Source organism: Vulpes vulpes, chromosome 7, assembly GCF_048418805.1.
Source record: "Vulpes vulpes isolate BD-2025 chromosome 7, VulVul3, whole genome shotgun sequence".
NCBI lineage: Eukaryota > Metazoa > Chordata > Mammalia > Carnivora > Canidae > Vulpes > Vulpes vulpes.
The window spans coordinates 9,699,095-9,725,270 of NC_132786.1; the positions used below are offsets into that span (position 1 = coordinate 9,699,095).

Below are 26,176 nucleotides of genomic sequence, written 5' to 3' on the forward strand. Positions count from 1 at the left end.
CCCCAGGCTGAATTAACCATTTACTGGTCTCGCACTAACAGACTGTACCTGCTCTAACAATGTGCTGACTACACACTGATCTATGGAAACCCCTCAAAATTGGGGGGAGAAGGTCAAGTTATCAAGGTCAGACAAGTTGGCCTCTACCTACAGATCAGCAGGCTTCCTCCCCAGTGTTTTCTCATGCATATTTCCCCCATTCCTCAGTGTATTGGGAGGGGCCTACAGGACCGGGGTCTAACTACAACCGGTGAATTCAGCTTGTGTAGCTAAGTAGTGAAGCCTCTCCTCGTGGGTCACACAAATTGGGAACCTATACAGCTGCTGGTTCCCTAGTTGAATGCTGCTGGAGGCAACGGTGCTTTATCATTATGTAGATGATGTTAACATGTGTTGACTTGTCCTTAGTCACTAGGATGGGAGGGAAATACCGACAAGATTCAAGGTCTGATTCAGTCAGTCAAGTTCCTGGGCATCATCTAGTCAGTAAGACAAAAATAATGCTGAAGTGGTCACTGATAAAATACAAACCTTCCCATTCTCTCAGTGAAGGGATTACAGGCTTGGACATCTTTTATTCTCCATCTACTGCGAATGTTAAGACCTTCAAGGGGCACCTGGCTGGCTCAGTTGGAAGAGCATGTGATTCTAGATCTCGGGGCTGTAAGTTCAAGCCCCATGTTGAGTGTAGAGATCTTAAAAATAAAAAACCTTTAAAAAAAAAAACAAAGGATCTCTATATGCCTTGGTTAAAAAGGGAAGCCAATTGGGTTGCTAACCAACAAGAGGCATTCTTTTCTTTTTCTTACTTTTAAGTAATCGCTACACTCAACATGGGGCTTGAATTTACAACCTCAAGATCAAGAATCACATGCTTTACCAACTGAGCTAGCCAGGCGCCCCCAACAAGGGGCTTTCTTAAAAAAACGGTAGTAGAACAACTACAGGCCCTGGGGGGGTCCTTAATGCCAGGTGTGAGTTGTGAATTACAAGGAATTTCATATTCGGAAGGGTTTGGCTGCAGCTTGCATCAATGACAAAATGGGAAATCAACTGAAGTTACTTGAATAAACCCCAGAAGATTCTGTTCTCCTTGGAACAGGACACCATTGGAAACACTGGTTATATTACCAAGGGTTTGACTGGAATGTCCTATTTTTTTTTTAAAGATTCATTTATTTATGATAGACATATATATATATATATATAGAGAGAGAGAGAGAGAGAGAGAGAGACAGGCAGGGACACAGGAGGAGGGAGAAGCTCCATGCCGGGAGCCCGACGTGGGACTCGATCCTGGGACTCCAGGATTGCGCCCCGGGCCAAAGGCAGGTGCTAAACCGCTGAGCTACCCAGGGATCCCCTGGAATGTCCTATTTGAGAGAGACGTGCATAGGCTCAAATATGACCATACAGCATGAAGGAACTACGGTTGATGTTATGGAGCCCAAGAAGCCCTGTGGAAATAATCAGTCTTACCTTGCTTACAAAGACTCCCAGGAGCCCTACCAGGTGAGTAAGGAGGGTCATTACCTGGCAGCCTCAAGAACTTCAGGATATTTTAGGGACCTTGAGAAGGAAGTAACCCAATTCTACAGGTATCCATAGGCAAGTCAAGGTGGCAAGTACTTGGCTTGGCTCTTAGCCTTGAAAAACTGTTATAGGCTCAATCTGAAATTCCTTATGAGATGCTTTAGCAAAGTGGGTTTAAAAGAACCTATACAGCCAATAACTACTCTTGCTGCACATATGTAAATAATTGGACCAAGTTTGTTAAAACTGGATTTGCTTTACAAACAAAAAAAATTTTTTTTTAAATTTTATTTACTTGACAGAGAGACAGCATGACCAGGGGGAACAGAAAAGGGAACCAAAGCAGGGAACTGCCAAGCAGGGAACCCAATGTGGGGCTCAGTCCCAGGACCCTGGGATTATGACCTGAGCCAAAGGCAGACACCCAACGAACTGAGCCATGCAGGCACCCCACAAACATGTAACTCTTAACTTGGCTACCTTTGACAGAGTGATTTTAGAGAGGGAATAAAAAAGTTTCCGTAACACATCTTTATGGGAGCTACATTCTAGTCCTGATCATCCTTGAATGACTGTTTACCTATAAAATAGGCTGGATCCTGAATTCCTCTGGTTTCCTTGCAGATCTGGCTAATTTTCTACTGAACTGCACAGGACAGGCCTGACTTTGAGAACCCACTGGTAGGACAGCCTTCTGAAAGGAGACAACCCTTTAACTGAACTGACTTAACTGACCACATTATGAAATACAGAATAAGATGCTAAGTCTATACACCAGAGCTCCAAAATAATGGCTCCATGAAGGCTGAGGATTCAAGTTGGTACTAGGGAATGTCTGCAATTAGATGCAAGGCACTTTCATCCGTCAAATCTTATCTATGCTGCTTTTCAGCAGGAAGTAGCTAGAGTGGTCATCAAAAATGAAGAATGTTGAAAAGCCAGGGCGGGTATTAGCTAATGAGGACCGAACACCCACCTGTTGTCTGTGGTCTATAAGAAAGATTTGCCATGTCTGTGGTCTATAAGACATTTGTATTATCGTCCCTAGGCTTGCATTCATGTCCCTTCCTCCTACATTGGGTAACGTCTTCCTGTCATGGACCACCACTTATGCTGAAGTTCACATTCCCTCCAATGGCTGGGTGAGGAAAGGACCTCTTTACTGGGTGGCTGGGGCATTTCCTGTTGCAGTTTATATTGCTGCTGTGGCTTAGGGCTGCAACTCATTTCCCAGTATCGGGCTCTAGGGTCAGAGAGAATGGCACACAAATGTTACATGGGCCATAAAGATATAGGGGGTGGACTGTAGGAGTGCTGACAACACTGACTCCATCTTTGGCCTTCCATCTTGTGCTACCTACTGGCACACAGCTGGTGACACTTTTTAAATTTAAATTGAAGTTAACATGGGGTGCCTGGGTGGCTCAGTTGAGCATTTGACTCTTGGTTTTGGCCTGGAACATGATCTCAGAGTTGTGAAATAGAGCCCCACTTCTGGCTCTGTGCTCAGTGTGGAGTCGGCTTGCAGAGTCTTTCTCTCCCTCTCCCCCTCCCTCCTATGCATGCTGTCTCTAAAATATGTAAATCTTAAACAAAAAATTCCAGGGGCACCTGGGTGGTACAGTCAGTTAGGTGTCTGACTCTTGGTTTCGGCTCAGGTGGTGATCTCAGGGTTGTGAGGTCAAGATCCTTGTCGGGCTCTGCACTCATTAAGGAATCTGCTTAAGAGTCTCCTCTCTCTGCCCCTCCATCCCTACTCGCTCTAAGGTAAGTAAATCTTAAAATTCCAGTCAGCATACAACATCAGTTTCAGGTGTATAACATAGTGACTCAACATGCCAATACATCACCTGGTGCTTCTCAGAAGGGTACTCCTTAACCCCATCACCTATTTAAACCATTCCCCACCCTCTTCTGGTAACCATCAGTTTGTTCTCTACAGTTAGAAGTCTATTTCTTGGTTTGCCACCCCTACCCCCTACTCCCACCCACCCCCATGCTGCCCTATCCCATTTATCCTGTTGCTTGTTTTTCCTTAAATTCTACATGAGTGAAATCATATGGTACTCGTCCTGGACTGCCTTAACTTGCTTATTAGCATTATACTCTGGATCCATCCATGTTGTTGCAAATGGCAAGATTTCATTATTTTTTATGGCTGAGTACTATTCCATTGTATCACATCTTCTTGATCTGCCAATCTATGGACACCTGGGCTGTTTCCATAATTTGGCCAATGTAGTACATAATGCTCCCAATAGGCACTGGCTACGTGTGTCCATTTGAGTTAGTGTACTTGTATTCTCTGGGAAAATACACAGCAGTGTGACTGCGGGATCCTGGGATAGTTTTATTTTTTAACTTCTTGAGGAACTTCCATACGGTGCACTTTTCCACAGTGCATCAGTCTTGCATTCCTATCAACAGTGCAAGAGGATTCCTTTTTCTCCACACCCTCACCAACACTTGTTTCCTGTGTTGTTGACTTTACCCATTCTGACAGGTGTGAGGTGACATCTCCTTGTAGTTGTGACTTGCATTTCCTTGATAATGAGTGATATTCAGCATCTTTTCATGTGTCTGCTGGCCATCTTTGGAGAGAAATGGTCTTTGAAGAAATGCCTGTTCATGTCTTTTGCCCATTTTTAAATTGGATTATTTATTTTTGGGGTGTGGAATTAAATAAGTTATTTATACATTTTGGATACTAACACCTTACTGAACAGGTCATTTGCAAATATCTTCTCCCATTCAGTAGTCTTTTTGTTCTGTTTCCTTGGCTGTGCAGCTTTTAATTTTGATGTAGTCTCAATAGTTTATTTTTTTGTTTTTCTTTGCCTCAGGAGACCTCTCTAGATAAACACTGCTATGGCCAATGTCAGAGAGATTACTGCCTGTAGTCTCTGCTAGGCTTTTTATGGTTTCAGGTCTCACATTTAGGTCTTTAATGGATTTTGAGTTTTTCTGTAAGATATAAGAATGTGGTCCAGTTTCATTATTTTGCATGTTGCTCTCTAGTTTTCCCAACACCATCTGTTGAAGAGATGTTTTTTTCTCCATTGGATATCCTTGCCTCCTTTGTCGAAGATTAACTGACCATATAATTGTGGGCTTATATCTGGGTTTTCTATTCTATTGATCTATATGTCTATTTTTATGCCAGCACCATACTGTTTGATTACTACAACTTTCTAATACAACTCAAAGTCCAGAATTCTGATGCTTCTGGCTTTGCTCTTCCTATGACTGTTTTGGCTATTCAAGGTCTTTTGTGGTTCTATACACATTTTAGCATTGTTTGTTCTAGTTTCATGAAAAATGCTGTTGGTATTTTGATAGGGATTGCATTAAATGTGTAGATTGCTTTGGGTAATATAGGCATTTTAACAATATTTGTTCCAGTCTATAGGCATGGAATGTCTCTCCATTTCTTTGTGTTAGCCTCAATTTCTTTTATTGGTATTTTATGGTTTTGAGAGTCTTTCACCTCTTTGGTTGTTTATTCCTAGGTATCTTACTATTTTTGGTACAAATATAAATGAGATTCCTTCTCTTTCTGCTTCTTTGTTGTAGGTGTACAGAAATGTAACAGATTTCTGTATGCTGATTTTTGTGTCCTGTGACTTTACTGAATTCGTTTATCAGTCTTTGTTTTAAAGTCCAGTTTGTCCAATATAAATATTGCTACTCCTGCTTTCTTTTGACATCCACTTGAATGATAAATGTTTCTCCGTTCACTCCATTTTTTTTTAGGTTCTAAAATTTAATGGTAAAGATCAGGCAATGGTTATTGGTCAAGTGAACCCACATCAAGAGCTGTGAAGTGTGCAGACACTAGTTCTTAAATAAAGGTGACAAGTACCAATGAGATTCTTAAAACACTGTTCAGGATCTAAATAAATGTGATTCTGGACATAATTCAATCCACAAGGCTAATTGAATGATAATGAAATAATAATTAAACCAAAGGCATAATTTTCCAAATCACTTTTAGTTAAATGGAGTAAATTCTAGCTTTTTTAAAGTCTAAAGTTACAAAAAACTCAAAGCAACCTATTTTTCTACCTGAGATCAAAACAAGTTTCTTTTTTCCTGTCTAAACATAATTCTTGGCATTAAGGTAAATCTGAATTCACACAGTATACTTTGTCAAGCTTTTCCAAAAAATGTTAAGCCCTGCTTTATAAGCTCTCATGTTACAATACATATTTACATTTTTTTTTTCTTCAAAGACTGACAAATTTACCAGGCTAATAGGCATGTAATAGGACCATGATACTACTATTGTGAATAGAAAAAAGCCGTTCATTTATACAAAGTGTTCCTATATGGTGCAATATGAAATGGGATTACTATGTACATACACAAATCACCAAAATTCAGAAACTGAGCTTTGAGAAAATTCTTTTTGGAGCAAAGGTGGTCAGGTTGTGACCTATAACGAAAATATTGTGTATAAGAGTTTTGAAACCAAGTATTAGCCTAAATTGGCAATAACTGCAACTTAAAGTAAAAACTAAACTTGGGAGTCCCCGGGTGGCTCAGTGGTTTAGCGCCTGCCTTCAGCTCAGGGCAAGGTCCTGGAGTCCTGGGATTGAGTCCCGCATCAGGCTCCTTGCATGGAGCCTGCTTCTCCCTCTGCCTGTGTCTCTGCCCCCTCCCTCTCTCTGTGTCTCTCATGAATAAATAAAATCTTAAAAAAAAAAAAAACAAAAACCCAAACCCAACTAGATCTTTACTGTGGCTATGCAACTTTTGCTTTGTGGCCTGCAGGAACTTTACTTTTTTTACTGTTTACTTGTTTACTGAGGTAACAACCTCTTATTTCTTGCCTCTCTTCGCACTCCACCCCTGCCTCCAGCCTCCTCCTTCATGGCTGTCTTTGGCACTGCTTCCAAATCTTGAAAACAAAAGAACCTGCTAACGTAAATGTGGAGGGAGAATATGAACCAAGAAAAAAAAATATTACAAGGAAGTCTGGGTGGTAGTATACCTTTCAAGGGAAAGGGAATCTAAAAAAATAGCGGATCAGTACTCCTGGCCCTTCTTGCATTGTCTCCTGATTTAGAAGAGCATGAAACTAAACTGTCAAACTCTGTAAAGGTAATGACTTTGAAGGAGGAGCTACAGAAGTGAATATAGGATAAAGAAATACAGCAGCAGCTTTAGCTGTCAATGAGTTTCTTTGCTCTGGCATTGGCAACATCAAGACAGTCTTTGTTGGTGTCAGCCTTTTCTGTGACCCAGTCTACATGTTCATTTTGAGTGTCAATCTCATTGGCTAATTCAGGACCATGTTTTTTAGGTTTCCTAAGATACTGCCCATTTGAGTCAGGTTCTCTTCCATCTCATCTTCTCTGGCATCATTAGTTATAAGTAATGTATCCACCACCAGCTGCTCCAGAGGTTGGTTGTTGAGGCTGATTGTCGCTTGGCTGGCTGCTTATATATTCAATTACTAGAATATATTCATTACTAATATTCTTCAATTACTAGAAGAGTTGTCTCCACCATCTCCCCATGTTGCCTTGTAGGCCTTACCAGATTCAAAGTTCTTTGTCCTACTAAGGGAGCAGACACAAAGGCCACAGAACTTGTTGAGTTCCATTAAAGTCTTCTCTGCTTCTCTCGTTCTTTATTTGGTTCATGCCTTCTATGCGGTTTAGTTCCCCTTGTTCATCCAGCATAGTGATAATCTTGTATTAATAATAAGTGATAATTCCTGTATCCTAAGACTCAATAGCTAAACCCAGGATTCTCTTGGTACTTTCCAGAAACTCACCAATAACTTGGTGGGCTCTGAGCTGAATTTCTTCTGATGACAGATTATCCATGATGAATTAAAACTTTCAGTAAGCACAGAAACTGAAATGCAGATATTCAAGCAGTTTGGCCATGCCTCTTTGAGCCGCAGCGACTTGTACACTGCCCAGACTGGACCTGGAGTTGTGTACTCCTAGCACCTATGCACACCAGATCCCCCATCCCCTAACTTTGAACCTGCAGGTGTCTTTAGGTCTAAAAGTCTCTTGGGGCACGTGGCTGGCTCAGTCGGTGGAGCATGAAACTCTTTGATCTTGGGGTTGTGAGTTTAAGCCAACTGTTGGGTGTGGAGATTACTTCAAAGTAAAATCTTAAAATTTTTTTAAGACTCTTGTAGGCAACATTTGGATGGGTCTTGTTTTTTGTTTTTTTATCCATTCAGTCACCCTATGTCTTATGATTGGAGCATTTAGTCCATTTATATTCAAATTATTGATTGACAAGCATTTATTGTCACTTTATTGTTTTGTGGTGGTTTATGGGATTTCCTCTGATGCTTTCTTTTTTCATGCTTTGCTGGTTTTCTTAAGCAGTCTGAATTTCTCCTTTGCATATTTATATTATGATTTATGGTTACCATTAGGGTTGCATATAACCCCTTTTGCATATAGCAGTCTAATACATATTAAGTTGATGGCTTCCTGTTTGAACCCATGCTAGACTCCTATCCTGCCCCACATTTTAGTATGTGTTGTCATATTTTGCATCTTTTATTTTGTGAGTTCCTTGATTTTAATAGAAAGTCACTTTCACGCTTTTGTTTCCTACCTCCACAGTTACTTTAGATCTCTTCTATGAAGAGTCTCCTTTAGTATTTCTTGCAGGGTTGGCTTAATGGTCCTGAACCTTAATTTTTGTCTGGGAAATGCTTTATTTCTCATTTTGAATGCTAGCTTTGCTGGGTAGAGTATTGATGGCTGCATTTTCCCCTTTTAACTGATGAAAAACCTGATAGCCTATGGGTTTTCCCTTGTAAGTAACAGATTTATTTTGTCTTGGTGCTTTTAAGATTTTATCAATATATTTTGCAAATTTAATTACAATGTCTTGGTGTTGGCCAGCTTCTGTTGATTTTGATGGGTGTTTTGTGTGTCTCCTGCAACTAGATGTCTGATTCCTTCCCCAGAGTAGGAAATTTTTCAGCTACTACAAGCTTTGTGTCCCCTTCTCTCTCTCTCTTTTAAAAGATTTTATTTATTCATGAGAGAGGCTGAGACATAGGCAAAGGGAAGCAGGCTCCCCACGGGGAGCCCAGTGCAGGACTCAATCCCAGGACCCTGGGATCACACCCTGAGCCAAAGGCAGACAATCAACCACTGAACCACCCAGGTATCCCTGTCTCTTCTTCTGGGACTTCTATAATATGAATGTTATTACATTTGATGGAGACAAGGAGTTCCCTAAGTCTTGTAGAATTTGTTTTGTAAAATTTCTCTTGTTCAGCTATTACTTGAAATCATTGATTTGTTGCTCTTTTTCCAGCCTGTTCATTAAATCATGCATGCTTCTAATCTCATTTATTGCACTCATCTTTTATTCTTTTTTAACTCCTGTGTTAAGGGTCTCACTGATGTCTTCCAGCTCAATCCCAGTGAATATCCTTATGATCCCTGGTTTAAATTCTTCATCAGGCACGTTACTTCTTTTACACTTAGAGGTCTCTGGTCATGACCTGGCCTTGTTCTTTGATTTGGGATAAATTCATCTGCCTTCTCATTTTCTCTAAGTCCCTGCCTGGTTCTCTGGGTTCGCCAATTATGTCTCTTACTCCTGAAAGTAATAGCCTTATAAAGAATTCATGTAGTGCCCAGGGCCTGGTTGGTGCTTCACACAGTGCTGTGTGCTGTGTTTTGTACTTTTGTGTTCTGGCTCAGCTTTCCTTTAGGCCCTTTGTCTGCAGAAGTTCTCTTTGCCTGCTGTGGGCAGTGTTTGGCCCCTGGCCTGAATGTTTTGGTTGGAGAGTTTTAGGTGTGCTTTGATCAGCTTGTGAGATGAAACTTGTCACCACCTTCACTGGAAATGAGGCCCTATAAAACTGGTTGGGAGAGATGGTATGGACAAGGGGTTGTGCTGGTCTTCTGGATAAGGGGGGCCCACTCCACTTGGACTAAAGCAGGCTTGACTGAGAAGAGCAGTTCTACTGAAGCACAGGGGTGTGGGGCAAGTTAGGCAATCAGTGTAGGTGCTGCACTGGTTCCTGCAGGTGTTTATACTGAGGGGTGTGAGCGGGCAAGGGCCGGCCAGCTTCTCTGCTCTTAGAGAGATAGCTCTGTGAATGCTGTCTTCGGTCACACTGTGAGAAGATAAAATAATCTCCCTGCTGGGTTCCACCGGTTCAAACTCTTCGGATTGCCGTTTCCACAGTGTCTGTCCTCAGGTTGTCTGCCTTCTTTCCAAGAGAAGCTGCAATGCCTCCAGACTGAACTCTCTCAGAGCCCCACCTGCTAACACAACTTCTGGCTTTAAGTCTTACTGGTTCCAAGAACTCAAGAAATTGAGTGGGAGAAATTTGTGGGATGAGGCAAGCCTAGGGTCTTCTGCTGCCATCTTTCCCCTCCATACTTTAGATAACTGTGACCTCACCATCATGTTCCTTGCTCCAAAAAATTGGGAGGATTAAGGTCCAGATAGCTGAAAATATGGCTTAGAAAATAGGGGTAGAAGACAGCTGCCCAGTGCCCTGGATCATCTATCCACCTACCCAATTGCCTCTGTCAATAAGTTGCCCTGAATAAAACTGTGTGTAAATAGTATATAACAGGTTTGATTGTTATTTTAGTCTTAAGGTCCTTCTCAGTATGGAGGATGTGGTACTGACCTTCTAAAGGATAATGAGATTTTAGGGTTATTCTAATTCAGAGTAGCTGCCCTGGCTTAAGAATGATTAAAAATGTAGATTGTTCATTCCAAATACTAGAAGTACCTAAGCAACAAAATTGTTCTAAAAGGATTTTTAAGATGGGATTGTTAGAGAGCCAGGCAGCTGAAGTTATCTAACATGGTAGCCTAACCCCAAGTGATGTCCTTCACTGGCTACTGCTGTCCTGTAGATGGTCATGTAGCCTGTACTACCTACAAATGAGAACTGCATTAACAGCTAATAAACATTTATATAATTAGGCAGAGAAGTATAAGCTTCACTTAAACAATGCTAAAACATTTCCCAATGTTTTAGAGTTTGGTCAGTCTTCTTGCACATACCAGCTCAACCTGTTTGATCTTACTCCATACCCCAAGGTATTACATCCAAAGTAGATAGATACAAAATAATTTTTCAGAAACCAAGATTAAAAGAAAGTGGGCCACTAAGGGAGATGGGTCTCAGATTAAACTCTGCATAAACTGGAGTGTGTGGAACTAAATACGGCAAGAAACCTTCAGTTATTGATGCACAACTTAGTAAACTTAGAATTAGTTTACCTCTGTGGCCCACGTACCTGAGTCATACTAAATTTGTCACACTCGCGACCAAAGACAACTCTTGGAAGGTGAGGGGAGGTTAGTTTACTGTAACACAGACAGTAAATATTTGTTACTAGATTTTCTAGAATCACAAGTGTGATACCTGCCAACTACTGTTTAAAATCACTGGTATAAAATGACTAGTAAGTACGGAGCTCTTCAGTGGAGAAAGTGTTATCACACCATGTTTGCTGAATGAAAAAAAAAAAAAGCCCAGAAAAACTCCATTGCTTTTGCAGGTCTAGTCCTTCTCCACAGCAATTGTTACAGTCCTGAAGAGGCTAGAGTACAGTCAGCAAGGGGCCCAAGTGGACCAACAGTTCATCTTGGCAAGTATATGTTTTATTTCCTTTGGTGCCTTGCACGGTAAGGCACTAATAATGATATAACAGAATAGAAGAAATGCCCACAGCAAATAGTTCTAGTGACAATTTACTAGACAAGTTACAGTTTAATGACGGTGGTGGTGATTGTTTCATTTTATTATTTTTTACAATAAGGTTGTAACCTTTATACTCCACACACACAAAATAAAACAAGTGCTTATGAAAGAGTCCCTGCCCCCACCCCCCTTTCCAAAACATCCTGAACATAGCAATAGAACAGAAAAATCAAGACATGTTTGATTTCAAAATTTCAATAAAAAAGCAAAGTATGTAATGCAACAGCTGTTCAACTTCCAACTCTAAATAGGCACCGTAAAACAAAACAAAACCTCTCAGTATTTAAATTTCTCCAGCACACTTTCCAGTATAAATGCTCTGTAATCAGCTAGTAATAAATGAGAACAGAACCTTAGAACAGAAGTTATATTGCTTCCCTGCTCCCCCTTTCTCTTATAATTAGAGGGTGGAGGTATTAGGGGATACAAAAGTCAGAGGAAGAAGAATTAAAAAGAAAAATTCTGAAAGCTGTTGTTTGTGGACTAGAAAGGAAGACAGCATTTTACAAATGTTCAAAAATTCCCAAGGCAAGCAACACAATTCGTTCACTATCACTCCTACTAGAAAGAATAAAGATATCGGCATCTTATTATATAAAACTGTACTTTCAGAATCGCATTACAGGTTCACCAGAAACTATGGATGTAGTTTTTAGGCTTCATCAGGGAAACAAGTTCAGTTCAGATCAAGTTAGATACTGTGCATCTAGCCTATTTGGATCGGAGTCTGGAACTTCTCACTGTTACCCCCAACAGCTGTAAACTAAACAATAGTATGTAACTCCATAGGAAGCTTAAGGATTGAGGATATGTACACAGCTAATTATATCTCCCCTGCTTCGCGCTCTTCAGAGCTCCTCCTGTCTTCTGATCTGCCATTAGCGCTCTCATAGGACCGCTTCTTATCTTTTCGATCTCTGTCACGAGGTGATCTGTCTCTTGAATTCCTGTCTCTGTCACGTGATGCTAAGTCTTGGTCTCTGAATCTTTCTTTTGAGGATCTGAAAAATATTAATTTGAGGAGCAAAATGTGTTGGGAAACCCAATATCCAAATGAAAGAATCGGATAAATATTAAGGTACTGATAGCTGAAGTTATACAGAATACATCCAAGAAAGACAAGAGGAGCCAGTTTTCTGACCGAAAGGAGCACTCACTACCTACCCATTCTGACAAGGGAGATGGGTGAAAACAAATAGCTAAGGGTCAGAAACCATAAGCTAAAATAATGACTTAATGGAGGATATTCTCATTATCTGAGGCAATCATAAAGGTTTTCCAATTAATGGCAAATATATTTGATATAAAAATAGTATAGAGACAATACCTTAAAAAAAAATCAAAGTGTTAACTAATTTTTTAAAAAACAAAACAGAGGTTCCAAATTGGGTGGAAACTAAGGATGTAGAATGGGGGAGGGGGTCAGCAGACCTTTTTCTCTTTGCTGTCTGGCCAGAGATTCAATTATTTTAGGGGGTATTCTTCTTCCTTTTCTTTTTATCAACCCTTTAACAATGTAAAAACCACCCATAGCTCCCTAGCTATTCAAAGAACAGGTTATGAGGCCAGATTGGCCTGCAGGCAACAGTCTGCCAATACTTGACTTGGATAAGAGAACTAATCAATGACATGGCTTTAAATAACCCTTTATTATTTTTGCAATCTTCTTTATTCTTCCTGAGTGAGCTTATTCAACCAAAATAAGAATGGAAGACACAGAAAGATGATCATCTTATATCCTGATTAACCATAATGGTTTCTTCATATCATCTCTCCATTCCCATATTCAATTTCATTAAGAAAGGTAAGTGATAACAAGCTCATATCAGAGATTCAATCAGAAGGAAAAGCAAAGGATATTATGGGATCAGAATATAAAAATCTATACTTTCAACATCTAGAATGAATCTGAATCTGTAATATATAGTACATTTATTTGGTTCTTAAAGGTGACATAGTACTTTTTATATAATCATCTCACTTAACCAGGCCTCAGATCCTAATTCTGAACACGGGTCAAGTAATACTTTGAACTTCTAAGGCAGGAAAAACTTTCTCAACATTATTTCTAAAACTGAGTATAGATTAAACCAAAATTGTCAACTTTGAGTATTCTACTTGTTTTTTAATAAGCATGATTTTTAAAAAGATGTGTGTGTGTGGCGGGGGGAGTCACAGTGCATATCTGGTTATACTAATCCTCTCCAAAATCTTTCTAAGAATGGAATACGGAGAGAGATGATGCCTAAGAATTAAAAGACACAGTTGCAGGTAAGTCTCAGGTCAGTACTAACTGGAAAATAACCATGAGATGAGCATCAACTAGGATTTTGTGAGAGATTACAACATCCCATCCATAAGCAGTTTACTTACACTATGTCAATCAAATTACCACTAATCCTGATAACACAGGTACTTCAAAGATGGGGAAGGACAGGATAATGATCTTTGGCCAAAGGCCACTGAACCCAAGTAGTCTCTCAAGTCTGCACTAGGTGTTTGAACAGACCAGGAAGTAGAAAAATGCAAGTAAGTCCTCATTTATTAAGATAGCTGTTGCCAAGGAAATGTCACCAACAGAATTATATCAGACCAGTATTTCACAGTTGGGGAAAAGCATATAGTAATAAGACTTGTAACTTGGACCTTTACCTTGAAAATTAAACTCAAATATATAGCAATTGGCTGCTAATTTTTGGTAAAAACACAGAAGATTGCTTTGAAAGAGAATAAGTTGCCGAGATTAGAACTGCTCTTGAGAAAAGCAAAAACTTTTAATAGTTATACAAAAATAAACCTGTTTATGAACATGCTGAAAATATTAAGGGTGTCATGTAGGATAATGAAAAACTGTCCTATACAACTTCAAAAATGCAGGAATCATTAGGGACTAGGATAACACAATCCCCAGTGAGGAGACATGCCTCTCCCTTCCATCCCCACCCCCATTTAATAAAGACATTTAAGAGTTCACAGATACCAGAAACAATGACCAGTGGGCAGGTTCACAAAACAAACTCCCTAGGCCTTCCATCAACCAGTAGGGTGACTCTTAAAATATACAGTTCAGGTAAACCACAGGGGAAAATTTCTACATTGATCTGTGATATTCAGTCCATCTCAAATATCTTTTTACTACCTGGTTTTACCTACTAGCTGAAGCCATTTTTATTTCTCTGGTATTTCCCTCATCTAAACTCTTGTATTACTCTGGATGTACACAGTAGCACTTTATATGTTAAAAGATGTTAGTCTTATGTTCTAACTTGAATAAAGTTGCTCAACTATGGTATACTTCTTGGGTTATTTTTTTACTAGGCCTAGTATAGAAGCAAGTATATAATTCTTACTGATTAATGTTACTTGAACTAGTTTGCTAACAAGAGTAGAACAAATGTTCTCACCAAAAAAAAAAAAAAAAAGGATAAACACCTGAGGTGAAGGATGTGTTAATTAACCACTGGTTGGGACCCCTCTCATAATGTTTGTGTGTGTGTGTGTGTGTACACATACACACACATCTCAAATCACTACAATGTACACCTTAAATATCTTTTAATTTTGTCAATCATACCTCAATAAAGCTGGGGGAGGGGGGGAAAGAACTACCTGGAACAAGGCAAAAATATAAGGAAGAAAATATTTAGTGAAAGCCTATTCAACAACTCCACCTATGAGTGGTTTTAAGGAAAGGCTTCCCTCTCCTCCACCCCCTCCCCCAAAGACTGTGAATTCTACCATGGGCTTTATGGAGAGTAAGTGATAGAAAATTTAAGACTAGTAGGTGCTAGGCACTCAAAAAAGGTTTATTACATATATGCTCAAGAAGAATTGACATGAAAAAAGCAATTATAAGCATGGTTCATGTTCCATAGAAATAACCTGGCTTAAGGACCATCTTGTGACCTGAGAAGTTTTGGGAGCTTGTGAGTGCTAAGGCTCTACCACATTCCAATCCTTTGTCCTGACATTCAGGTCCTTCAACACACCACACTCTAGATCTGCCCTCCTTGCACCTTTCAAGTTTTCATGCCAAGAAAGTCTAATCTCAAATTCTGAATCCACCCCACCAAGCTAACTATATATAGCAATGCATACCTATACTGCAGATAAAACAATATACCAGAATGTGTCTGCTCTGAAAAAGTGCACCAGCTCAAAGAGGTTTGGAAAACAGTAAGTCAAACAAAGCTGAACTCTTTAAATGAAAGGACTTCTCAGAACTCCCAATCCGCCAATACACACTGAAAAAACTGAGTACTGGTACCTAAAATTGCCCACAAAGTACTTTTTTTTCCAAAATACACTGAGCAGAGAAAAAGCAATAACCTCTGCAGCACATATTGGTTCCAATTTCTTACTCTGGCTCCTAAGTGTATTCTTTAACTACCCATATAATCAGGGAAAAAAATGTTATACACTCACAAATGTGTACATGTGACCAGATGCAAGTTTCAAACCAATAGTATTCCAACTCTAAACCATAAAGGTAGTTCCATATCCTTTTATGGACACCTCAGTACCTCCTCCTGGATCGCTCTCTGCTCCTGTCTCTAGAACTGTGCCCACTTCGCTGGTGGCTGCGGCTGCGGCTTCGGCTGCTAGAGCGGGATCTGTGGCGATGGCGTTTCTCCCGAGATTTGGATCGAGTTCTCCTCTTCCGTTCCCGTGACATGGAGCGAGACCGATGTCTGCGATGCTCTCTGGACCTGGACCTACAAAAAACATTTGCTTTACTTTTTAACATTCTCAGCAATGCATTTCTCCTTTACTTAAAGCCTCTTCTTTTAAGACAAATGATTTCTCAACATCCTGACTTAATGCCATTTCTATTTCTAGTTGGCTAAATCTACACCAAAATAAGATGCTGACATAGTAACTACATACTAGAATTTCAAAATAAAAAAACACTAATTTCAGAGTCAATCAATATTGTACAGATTTAAATCAAGAATATCATAAAAATGGGATCCTTGGGTGGCTCAGCGGTTTGGCGCCTGCCTTCGGCCCAGGGCATGATCCTGGGATTGAGTCCCACATAAGGATCCCTGTGAGGAGCCTGCTTCTCCCTCTGCCTTTCTCGGGTTCTCTCATGGATAAAAAAGTAAAATCTTTAAAAAAATAAATAAATAAAAATAAAAAGGTAAAGGTCAACAGAGAAATGAGGTGGTCATCTTTTATAAAGAATAGGTAGAAAAACAAATAGGTAGAAAAGGCTTTTCTGGTAAAATGGCATTTAACAAAGATGAACTAAAGTAATCAGCTAATCAGCCATCTCAAAATAAGGTGCTTCAGATAGAGGGAACACAGGAGCAAAGGCCCTGAGGTTGAAGAAAGTTCAGAATGCTAGAGAACCTAAAAATACCTGTTTGCGTAAAATGAAGTGAGCACCAGGAATAAATCAGGGGTCTTACAGGCAGGATGACCACATACCTTTTAATGCAAACCAGGATGCTCTCTCAATGATAAATTATATGAAGGGCAGGGGGAAGCTATTAAATATGCTGACACAAAATATAAACTGGTACCTACCACCCCATTCTTAGACTGATCACTCTACTTTTAAAAGCTATAGTGAGGATTTCCACTTCCCCTAAGTGAAATGGAAAACCTTTGGAGAATTTGAACAGAGGGTTGATATAATTTACTTCACTTTTTAAAGGGTTCATTCAGGCTGATTTGTGAAAAACAGAGGTAATGAAGGGGATTGGACAAGTCCAGAAATTAAGAGACAGCAAAGAGACTATTGTAATCACAAGAAAAGTGGCTGAGAATGGAACGGTAGAAAATAAATTCCTAGCCTCAGTATCTGAAGATGTTCTATGTACACAGTTTAAGTATCTTTTTTTTTTTTTCAACAAAAGGACTAATTTGCATTGATCAACCAGTAAACAAGAATAGTATCACCAAATAACGTTTCCACTTCTCATCCTAGATTTCAGAAACAATATAAATTGGCTGACACAACTGGGCATGTTTTTCTTTTATAACAACAAATGCTCTAGTTTACAGAGAAAAGTTCTCGAGAAATAGTTACTCTTTAAACTTAAGAGTACTTAGATTCTGACAATAAGAAAGGGCGTTCTACGTGGGGATGGACTCATGGGAACTGCACATGAAAAGTTAAAAATGAGATAAACCATGTTTTCCCCACCTTCCTCAGTTAGCAAAAAACTGTCAGCAGCTAGTAAATACTAAAGCCTTCTAAAAGCCCTAAAATTTTAGTTCCAAAAGTCAACAGAAAGTGTTTTCTTATCCTCTTTAAGGATTTAAGCACTCTTTAAAGTTTTTGGTCATCTCTGTACAAAGGGATAAGTAATAATAAACTTATATAAAGTGAAAATAAAGATATAAACTAATAAAAATTTTAGTTTCCCTTCAATAACCCACTCCCTTTCAAAAATGTATTCAACTAGGGGTGCCTGGGTAGCTCAGTCAGCTAGGCATCTGGCAGAGTTGGGCTCCCTGCTCAGTGGGGTCTGCTTCTCCCTCTCCCTCAGCCCCACTTCCTACTCGCCCCCATGTTCACTCACTCCTCACTTGCTCTATAAAATCTTTAAAAAAAATGTATTCAGCTATTTAACCTTATATTTTCAACATTTTTAACCTCTTCAACCTGTATTTCTGACACTTAACCACCCAAAATCATTTTTAAAATAAATTCTGTAGTATATTTAACCTGCACTTTCCCCAGTAGGCTCTATACCCAACATGGGGATTGAACTCACAACCCCAAGATCAGGAAGTCACATGCTCCAACTGAGCCAGCCAGAGCCCCAGTGTTTTTAGCTTTAACTCCAGGGTACTGTATATCATTTTACTCTAATAAAATTAAGTTGAAGTTCATGAGTATCTTCTGACCAATTCCATCTTTTTTTTTTTTTAAAGATTTATTTATTCATGAGACACAGAAAGAGAGAGAAGGAGAGCAGCAGAGACACAGGCAGAGGGAGAAGCAGGCTCCATGCAGGGAGCCCAAAGCAGTACTCGATCCCAGGATCTCCAGGATCATGTCCTGGGCTGAAGGCAGGCACTAAACTTCTGAGCCACCCAGCCTGCCCCAACCAATTTCACCTTAAACCATAATGCCCAAACTTGAACTACAAAAGAATGGAGTACTAATCTAGTAATTCTCATTCATTTTTAAAAGATATTTAATCTATAAAAACTACCTCTGAAAAAACCTAACTTCACTACTTATATTTTGTGTAACACTTACCTTTTGGGATTCTTGCTATGTGATCGAGACCTAAAAAAAGAGAATATCTATTTTTAGAAAAAAAGAAGTGAGAAAAAGTACAATGTACTATTAAATTTACATCCTTCCTGATTTCTAATCTTTTTATTAATTCTATAAATATAAGGCACATATAAATGCACACCAATTTTTCCAAAATATACCATAAACCATACAGACTTGCCCACCATGGCTATGAGATCCCCTAACTAGGATACCTGACTCTTAAAAAAGAACAGGCTCCAAGGAGACTAAAACATGGTACATCACCACTCAATAACTCTACAGAAATGACTTCCCAACCTGGAAAAAATTCTGTTATTTTTATCTCTGTCATTTCTTCTTTCTCTCCAGAAAGAGAAAATTTTCCATAATCTGAGATGTTTTCATTTTCAAACTATAACTTCACATAGCATTCAATCTTACAGCATCTGTTTCTTAACAGGACACATGATAACCCTTACTAAAGCACTCTTCACATTTCTTAGCACATACTTAAAACTCAATAAATAGTAATGACTAGTACTATGGGCACTAGGAAACTACAGTTGTCTCGTGGGGAATATACAGCACAACTGAGGGTGGCTTGGGACTCAGCCTAATTTGAGTTTTAAAACTGGCTGCACCACTATCTGTGACCTGGACAGATTACAGATCTCTCAGCTTTGCTTGTCATTTGCAAAAGAAGGACAGTAATATAAATTTCACAGGCAGGGGATCCCTGGGTGGCGCAGTGGTTTGGCGCCTGCCTTTGGCCCAGGGAGCGATCCTGGAGACCCGGGATTGAGTCCCACGTCAGGCTCCCGGTGCATGGAGCCTGCTTCTCCCTCTGCCTGTGTCTCTGCCTCTCTCTGTGTGACTATCATTAATTAATTAATTAATTAATTAATTAATTAAAAAATTAAAAAAAATAAATTTCACAGGGAGATCGTAAGGATTAGATGAGCTAATATAGGCAAATTCTTAGCACTGTACCTGATACATAACAGGCACTTAGTGACATTTTTATCATTATCCTTTTCAATACCATAGTTAGAATCCCACCTTGTGTAACCATGTACTTGCTTGTCATTTCTTCATCTTTCATTCTTGGTTACATTTCCTCAAGTTCACAGAGGGATTAAAAAATTGTGTTTTTTATTTACCGGTTTATTTTTAAACACATTTCTAAATCTCATTACATTTTTTTTTTAAATCTCATTACATTTTAAAATCAATCTTAAATTTGTCAGTTGGCAACAAAGGAGTAGGAGGTTATCTACAGATAAGAAAATGTAATCGTGGCAAAGAATTTTTTTCTCATTTGACTATCACTTCACAGTTGAATTATATAAATCAGTGGCACTACACTCAGAATTTTAACAGATTTCTATATGGTCTTATATTACAATGCCGGGCAATATTCCCACAGAAACTCAGTGTACATAAAAGAGAATAGTGATAAAACTATGAGACAAAATTTATAGTAAATGAACATTTAGCAATGGATTTATGACAGCACTTCTCCTAAAAAGGCAAATATCCACATGTACTTTTCATTTTTTTCATTACAGTGCAAAAATATTACTGCTATAAGCCATGTAACACAAAGTCAGTTTAAACACTTTGAAATAGACCAAGTATAACATGCTCAAAGCTTAGGGGAGGCTGGCATGACCAAGTCACATATTATAAAGGGTTTTAATTAGGCACAAAATCTGCTGTAGATAAAGGATTTAAATTTCAGAGATGTGTAAGATAATTAAAGGAACACTATAAATTAAAACTACAAGTAACTCTTTAGTGACATACCTATCATATACATTGTTTAAAAAAGTTATGTACATAAGTTCAAAAAAGGTTGCTACCAGGATGAGACACAATTTGTTGCCAATGGGTCACTCAGAACATTTTAACATTCTAAATATGAAGAATATGATTTTATCAACTAATGAATACCAATATAAAAAGAACTGCATATACTTAGCTATTATTAATACAATCTTAATAGTTTATAGCTCCTAGGGGTAAAAATTATAGAATCAAAATTATAGCTGAAACTGCTGAGCCACCCGGGCTGCCCTCTTCCATACTTTTTGAAAGAAATCACTTTGACTGGGACTCCTGGGTGGCTCAGCGGTTGAGCATCTGCCTTTGGCCCAGGGCGTAATTCTGGGATCCAAGATCGAGTCCTACACATCAGGCTCCCTGCACGGAGCCTGCTTCTTCCTCTGCCTGTGTCTCTGCCTCTCTCTCTCTCGCTGTGTCTCTCATGAATAAATAAAAATTTAAAAAAAGAATCACCTTGACTTAAATTGGCTGTAACTTAACATATTTGTATAAGCATTTTCACATGGTAACATTTTCAAAAGTAAACAAATCTCTCATGTCTAGATTTATTAACACCTAAAATCTTGTACCAATCACCTCTCTTTTTAGAGCCAGGGAGATTCAACTTCACATACTTGGACTATTCAATTAATTACTCCATACCTCCTCAGCTTCTCCCTTTCTTCTCTCTCCCTTTCTTCTCTTCGTTTCAGGCGTTCCTGATTTCTTTTCTCCTGTTTCTCAGCTACAACTCTCTTAAAAGACAATGACAGTTCAAATAATAAAAAATGAGGAGCATTATTTACTGGGTCCACTCTTAACAAGAATTATCCTAAACTCTACCATATCTGGTTCCCAATACAGTACAAGTAACATCAAAATCTGTTTAGTAACAATTAAAAGTTCTGCTGGGTAAAATCACTACGCTTACAAGTCTAGTTTCCAAAATCTTTCGCCCTTCTGGGGAACATTTGTAAAATTTTTTATTTCTTCATGACTTAATATTTCAAAATCATTTCTACAAGATTCTTCTCCTTTGTTTTCTAACATTATTTTGTATTTTTTTTAAAGTTTATTTTTTTTAGTAATTCCTACACCCAATGTGGAGTTCCAACTCATGGCCCTGAAATCAAGAGGCACACACTCTACCAACTGAGCCAAGATGTGCCTACTTTTGTATTTCTTTTATTTTTGTATTTTTTAAAGGACATTACGTATTATAAATCACAAGTTCCCATTCTCTAATTTCCAAAATAAAATGTCTTCTGTCACTTCCAATTACCATCCCAATTTTATTGCTTCAAAAAAAACACACAGTAAAGTGCCAAACAGTCCTGTTGCTATGTCTGTATCTGCAAAGATTCCCAAATACGTAGCATTTTTGAGTTTTAATGTCGAGCTCACAAACCATTATATAGTGAAACTTACTTTGTCATTTTAAATAAAAATTTACCCAAAATCATCCTAGCTGCTCAGAATACTTAGAAGAGCTCACTGTTAATTATGAATATGGAGATATCCCTAAGTGTTTCTGACTCCACATTATTTTAAATGTCAAACTACAGATCTTGGGTTAATTTGAGCAAAAAAAGTCACTATCCAGTGTTTGCTACCTCTGAACCTATCTTCTATTCATGACAAAATGCTACACTGCCATAATTTTTTAAAGATTAGCCTCATGAGGGGCAGCCCTGGTGGCTCAGCGGTTTAGTGCTGCCTTCAGCCCAGGGTGGGATCCTGGAGACCTGGAATCGAGTCGCATGTTGGGCTCCCGGCGAGGAGCCTGCTTCTCCCTCTGTCTGTGTCTCTGCCTCTCTCTCTATGTCTCTCATGCATAAATAAATAAAATCTTAAAAAAAAAATTAGCCTCATGAGACTGATGGAAAGTAAACTGATTATATACATTTACTCTGATTTTATTTACATCTTTAGAAATACCCTATGTTTGCTGTTTCCTTATCTTCTCAAAATAATTCACCACATGAGTAATAACTGTATTGCCTTTCTCACAATAGCCATGTATGTGATGGTAACTGTCCTTTTTTAAAAGATAGATTTCATCGAATTCCTTTCTGAAATGGGAGCAGGAGCAAAAAATAAAACTAGAAATCCAACAAGCTTGCTATTTAGTGAAGAACTGCAAAATATTTCAAATAAATACTAGTCTCATTTTCTGTCTTCCTTTAAACTTGTATGAAAGAGTTAGTTTAGAACTCAGTTTGTAAGGCCCATAATTCAATGTCATCATCAAAACAAAATACTACCTCCCAAAATAAGGGGACAGTATTTATAAGTCTTGTTTCTCAGACATTATCCATTAAACCAGTTATTTCCATTTATAATTCTACACTATCTGGTATGAACTTTTAGCAAGAGCACAGTCAAGAATATGATACAAAAAGATAACTAATACACATCAAAACAATGAGTGGTTAAATAAGATTAAGCACATAGTATTAATTTACCAATGTACCTTTAATTCTTCAAGCTTCTCTCTTATTTCAATAAATCCCAGGTGCAGTTTACCCCCAAAATGATCAGCCAGTCGTCTGTCATTATCATGAAGACCTAAATAGGCAGAGCAGACTTCACAGACTCGAAGTTTCTGTTGTTGGAAACTGGAAGCTGGCATAGAATTCCGATAAACTTCCTAAACAAAAGTGAAAAAAACAATGTTCATATAAATCTGAGTCATACCATTACACAAAATACACTGTTTATACAAAAAAAAAGTTTTCTAACGAATACATAAAAGAATGGTTATTTTTGTCATAAAAATGATGGCTTCCAAAAAAAAAAAAAAAAAAGGCTTCCACGTATCCCTATCCTCTGTCCTTGGGACTTCTCCACTGGAGGTAAAAGATGGAGACTCAACTGTATTTTGCCAAGAACTACTCTAAGAATTCTATCATGGTAAAGAATATGACTGTCGGAAACCATTTTCTGTGTTCTACTATGTTTCGTTTTCTACAACTTTTGTTAAAAATGAAATGTAGTGGGGCACCTGGGTGGCTCAGTGTTTAGTGTCATCATCCTAGGGTCCAGGGATCAAGTCCCACATCAGGCTCCCCAGAGGAAGCCTGCTTCTCCTTCTGCCTATGTCTCTGCCTCTGTGTTTCTCATGAATAAATTTTTTAAAAATCTCTATTTCCACTAAGAGAAATAGTTCTATATGACAAGCAATGAAAAGTGCCTTAATGAGAGTAAATGTCTAACACTCAACCATTTGATTTATAATAAGTTCATTAATGAGGGATGCCTGGGTGGCTCAGTGGCTGAGCATCTGCCTTCAGCTCAGGCCGTGATCCCAGGGTTCTGGGATTGAGTTCCGCATCAGGCTCCCTGCAGGGAGCCTGCTTCTCCCTCTGCCTGTGTCTCTGCCTCTCTCTGTGTCTCATAAATAAAATCTCAAAAAAAATTTTATTAATGAAATAATAATTAGTGGGTTTGTGTATCTGCTGTATCCTTTTTTCCCTTTTATCTGAGGCCAACAGCATGTTCAGCTAAAATACATTACATTTCAAAGCCCCCACAGAGCTTTGGCTAAGGCTCTTCAAGTGGACATTGCTGGATGGAATCTATAGAAAAGTTCTTTCAAAGGGAGTCAATAGACTGAGACAAAAAATACCACCAATAGCTGCTATCACTTGTGGATCAGAAACTAATGGAAAGCAATGTTTACAGTTTTAAAAATGTCTCAATACCAACACACTTATTAATTACAAAAAGAAAGCACTGTAACTTCAATTTTCCAGTGGAAAAATAGACCAATCACCAGAAATGGGACAAATCACTAACATGTGCCTTCTGATGGGATGTAACATTACTGCAATGGTACTGTCAAAAATATAACCAGAAAGAAAAATCAGAAAAACCCAAACTGAAGGACATTTTACAAATGAGCCTGTATTTTTTCAAAACTGTCAAGAATATGTCAAACAAAGACTGAAGTTCCAGACTAAAGAAAACAAGAGGGACAGTAACTAAATGCAGTACATGATCCTGAACTGGGCCTTAAACGAAGAAAAAAAAAATTTTTCAGTAAAGAAGATTTTTGTTTTTTTAAAGATTTTATTTATTTACTCATGAGAGACACAGAGACGGAGGCAGAGATATAGGCAGAGAAAGAAGCAGGCTCCATGCAGGGAGCCCGATGTGGAACTTGATCCCGGGTCTCCGGGATCACACCCTGGGCTGAAGGCAAGCACACAACCTCTTTAGCCACCCTAAAGAAGAATATTATTGAGTCAACTGGAAAAATCTGAGTAAAGATTTCATTACTATATCAGATTTCATTAATTCTATCAGTGTTAATTTCTGATTCAGATCATTATACTGTGGTTATCTAATGAATATCCTTGTTTTGAGAAAATACGCATTGGAGTATTTGGGGTTAAAGAGGCATCATATAAAAAAAGGGGGGGGGATGCCTGGGTGGCTCAGGGGTTGAGCATCTGCTTTTGGCTCAGGGCATGATCCCAGAGTCCCAGGATCGAGTCCCACACTGGGCTTCGTGCATGGAGCCTGCTTCTCCCTCTGCCTATGTCTCCTGCCTCTCTCTCTCTGAATAATAAAATGTGTCTTCATGAATAATAAAATCTTTAAAGAAAAAAAAGAGGCATCATATCTATAACCTAATGTCAAACAGCGCAAACACACACACACAAGAAGAGAAAGACAAAACAAGTATGATAAAATATTAACATTTGGAGCCTGGGTGAAAGATATAGGGGAATTCTTTATACTATTTCTTTTACCTTTCTGAAAATATTTCCAAATAAAAGTTTGTTTTGTTTGGTTTTTTAAAAAACAGGGTGTCTCGGTAGCTCAGTTGGTTAAGTGTCTGCCTTTGGCTCAGGTCATGATCCTGGTGTCCTGAAATTTGCCTCATTGACTCCCTGCTCAGCGGGAGTCTGCTTCTGCTTCTCCCACTCCGTGTCCCTCCCCACCCAGCTCATGCTCTCTCTCAAATAAAGTTAAAAAAAAAAAAAAAAAAAACAAATGTATGACACTAGGAGGCAAGTTAACTCAATTTTTGTGCCTTGTTATTCTTCTTCCTCTTTCTAGTTATGTACAGAAAAAAGGCTTTAGGCAGATAGCCATATTGCCACCACAAATTGATAAGCATAAAGATGAATCCATTTAGTATGGATGGTTGAATATAAAGCCAGAAATAGCCTGTGTACTTGATAGAATCATGGAGCTGCTGTACCAGCTCCAGACTCCCTAACTACAATTATTTATTAAATGAGAAAAAACCGGGCAGCCCAGGTGGCTCAGCGGTTTGGCGCCACCTTCAGCCCAAGGTGTGATCCTGGAGACCCGGGATCGAGTCCCACGTCGGGCCCCCTGCATGGAGCTTGCCTCTCCCTCTGCCTGTGTCTGTGCCTCTCTCTGTGTGTGTGTCTCTCATGAATAAATAAAATCTTTAAAAAAAATAAAAATAAAAATAAATGAGAAAAAAACCCTTTCTTGGTTAAGTCATCATAAGTTTTCTATTATGTACAGTTGAACACAATCTATAATGAGCAAGTAAATTTTTTAATGCATTGTCCCTAGTAAAAATCAACTATGATAAAACATAACAGGCTAAAGATGCCACTGTGTGATACTAGAAAATCTTCAAAAACATATATATATGAAATTTTATGAAAACTGCAAAATAGGGGCAGCCCCGGTGGCTCAGTGGTTTAGCACTGCCTTCAGCCCAGAGCCTGATCCTGGAGACCCAGGATCAAGTCCCACGTCGGGCTTCCTGTGTGGAGCCTGCTTCTCCCTCTGCCTGTGTCTCTGCCTCTCTCTCTCTCTCTCTGTCATGAATAAATAAAATCTTAAAAAAAAAAAAAAAAGATTAAAAAAAAGAAAACTGC

General features: G+C 38.7%; 1 protein-coding gene, 1 long non-coding RNA gene and 1 pseudogene across 13 annotated transcripts in view; 1 reads left to right on the forward strand and 2 right to left on the reverse strand.

Annotated features, from left to right (window-relative positions):
• The first annotated feature begins 1,319 nt into the window (after window positions 1-1,319).
• LOC112907003 (uncharacterized) lies at window positions 1,320-13,557 on the forward strand. Its single transcript, XR_012002452.1, has 4 exons — window positions 1,320-2,675; window positions 3,192-3,300; window positions 11,058-13,064; window positions 13,481-13,557. It is a non-coding gene; the product is annotated as an uncharacterized lncRNA (long non-coding RNA).
• LOC112907002 (synaptosomal-associated protein 23-like) lies at window positions 6,610-7,502 on the reverse strand (annotated as a pseudogene).
• The window catches only part of LUC7L2 (LUC7 like 2, pre-mRNA splicing factor), a 60,017-nt gene continuing 45,114 nt past the window's right edge, over window positions 11,274-26,176 (reverse strand). For all 12 annotated transcript variants that reach the window (XM_025982150.2, XM_072762916.1, XM_025982155.2 and 9 more), the window contains 5 exons: window positions 22,780-22,956; window positions 20,970-21,061; window positions 18,480-18,509; window positions 15,784-15,975; window positions 11,274-12,261 (listed from right to left, as the gene is read on the reverse strand). In XM_025982150.2, the coding sequence (XP_025837935.1) occupies window positions 12,084-12,261; window positions 15,784-15,975; window positions 18,480-18,509; window positions 20,970-21,061; window positions 22,780-22,956 (669 nt within the window). In that variant the 3' untranslated portion in view covers window positions 11,274-12,083. The remainder of the gene's footprint in view (window positions 12,262-15,783; window positions 15,976-18,479; window positions 18,510-20,969; window positions 21,062-22,779; window positions 22,957-26,176) is intronic.